At 47.9% G+C, this 1682-nt stretch overlaps 1 protein-coding gene across 1 annotated transcript; it reads right to left on the reverse strand.

The window, feature by feature from the left end:
• Positions 1-398: 398 nt before the first annotated feature.
• On the reverse strand, positions 399-845 carry LOC134389464 (keratin-associated protein 9-1-like). Its single transcript, XM_063113029.1, has one exon. It carries the CDS (start codon positions 843-845, stop codon positions 399-401), a length of 447 nt encoding a protein of 148 aa, XP_062969099.1.
• Between the last annotated feature and the right edge of the window lie 837 nt (positions 846-1682).

The following is a 1682-nucleotide window of genomic DNA, read 5'->3' on the forward strand; positions in this document are numbered from 1 at the left end:
AAGTTCCTAACTATAATGCTTGGACCTAAAATCATGCTCAGTATTGATCAGTACAGAGAGTTGAATGTAAAGTCATCAAAAAAAATTTTTTTTTATGTTTCATAGACGCAAAAGCTGATGGTCATATTCCGGAAATTGAGACTATGAATCCATATCAGTGATCTGGATCTGACCAGCATGTGGTTCACTGAGAAGAGGAAATGGAGAAGAATGATATCAAAGGGATGCAGGCTGCATCACTTCAGTAGATTCAGAAGCATTGTAGAAACAAGGGGACAGCAACGGTCAGTGTCAGCATGTTGACTGTCAGCAAAGCTTAGAGAGCAAGATTCTTGGAAGTTTGGCAATATGGTTGGGGCAATGCATCTGTGGTGGGTGGTGAGTGTGCGGCAGGTGAATCAGCAGCTGCATGGTTGGCAGCAGCTGGATCCACAGGAAGGACTACAGCCACAGCTTGGACGGTAGCAGGTGGTCCTGCAGCAGGTGGTCTGACAGCAAGTAGGACGGCAGCAAGGCTGGCAGCAGCAAGATCCACAGCAGCTGGGCTGGCAGCAGCTATATCCACCACAGGAAGGACGGCAGCAGCTGGACACACAGCAAGGACTGCAGCCACAGCTGGGGCGGCAGCAAGTGGTCCTGCAGCAGGTGGTCTGACAGCAAGTTGGGCGGCAGCAAGGCTGGCAGCAGCCGGACCCACCGCAGCTTTGGCCACAGCAGCTGGACCCACAGCAGTTGGGCTGGCAGCAGCTAGATCCACCACAAGGGGGCTGGCAGCAGGTGGTCCGGCAGCAAGTGGTCCTGCAGCAGGTAGGCTGGCAGCAAGGGGAGCAGCAGGATTGGGTCATGGTGTCAGGTGTAGAAGGTGGGCTTCTGTTCAGAAGTGAGTTTCCCAGGTTCTGAGAATTCCTTTAATTCTGGGGCTTTTATATACTGGACCTCCCATGTAGGGACCAATGAGCAGGACTTTTCCTTGTAATTTGTTTTCCACAGTCTCTAGGGAAGTAGCTAAAGGAAAAATTTGGTTACTCATTTGAAAATTCTTTTGAAAATTATGCACCTAACAATTAATTGTGCATAATTCATTGTGAATATTTGTGGCAATCATCAGCATCATGGTGTTTGCTGTGATCATCCTCTGGCCAGGTGATAGTTCCTGTGGCCCAGGAAGTGTCACAGCAGTCACCTTTGCCAGCTCCTTCCTTTGCCTGTAAGTAAAGTGGGAAGTGTCCCTGGGGAAGTGCATGATGCTGATATGCTCACAGTGACGTGTGGAATCTATACCTGAATCCAAGTGTTCTCACTTAGAAAAGGCAGATTATTGAAGGCTACACTGGGCATGTCCATCACAGCCATCATGACACAGGTTGTAGCAGTTTGACCAAGGGTGCATGAGTTGAGGGTGGTGGGCATCATTTTATGCATATACAAATCATCACCAAAGCAGGAGGTAGAGGCAGAGGCAGGACACTGGGATTCAGAAACCATCAATGCCTCATGTCCTAACTCTGTTGACGGGTTTAGTAACCTCAGATAGGACACTCAACCATCACATTATTTGTGTTCATAAAAGGAGCAAATATATACCACATGATGACAACCCAGGTACCTTCATTTGATATGAAATTGAGGTCGAATGGACATTGAAAGAACTGCATACCTCATGAATGTTTAGCTTGACTGAT

This window comes from Cynocephalus volans, chromosome 10 (assembly GCF_027409185.1).
Source record: "Cynocephalus volans isolate mCynVol1 chromosome 10, mCynVol1.pri, whole genome shotgun sequence".
Lineage (NCBI taxonomy): Eukaryota > Metazoa > Chordata > Mammalia > Dermoptera > Cynocephalidae > Cynocephalus > Cynocephalus volans.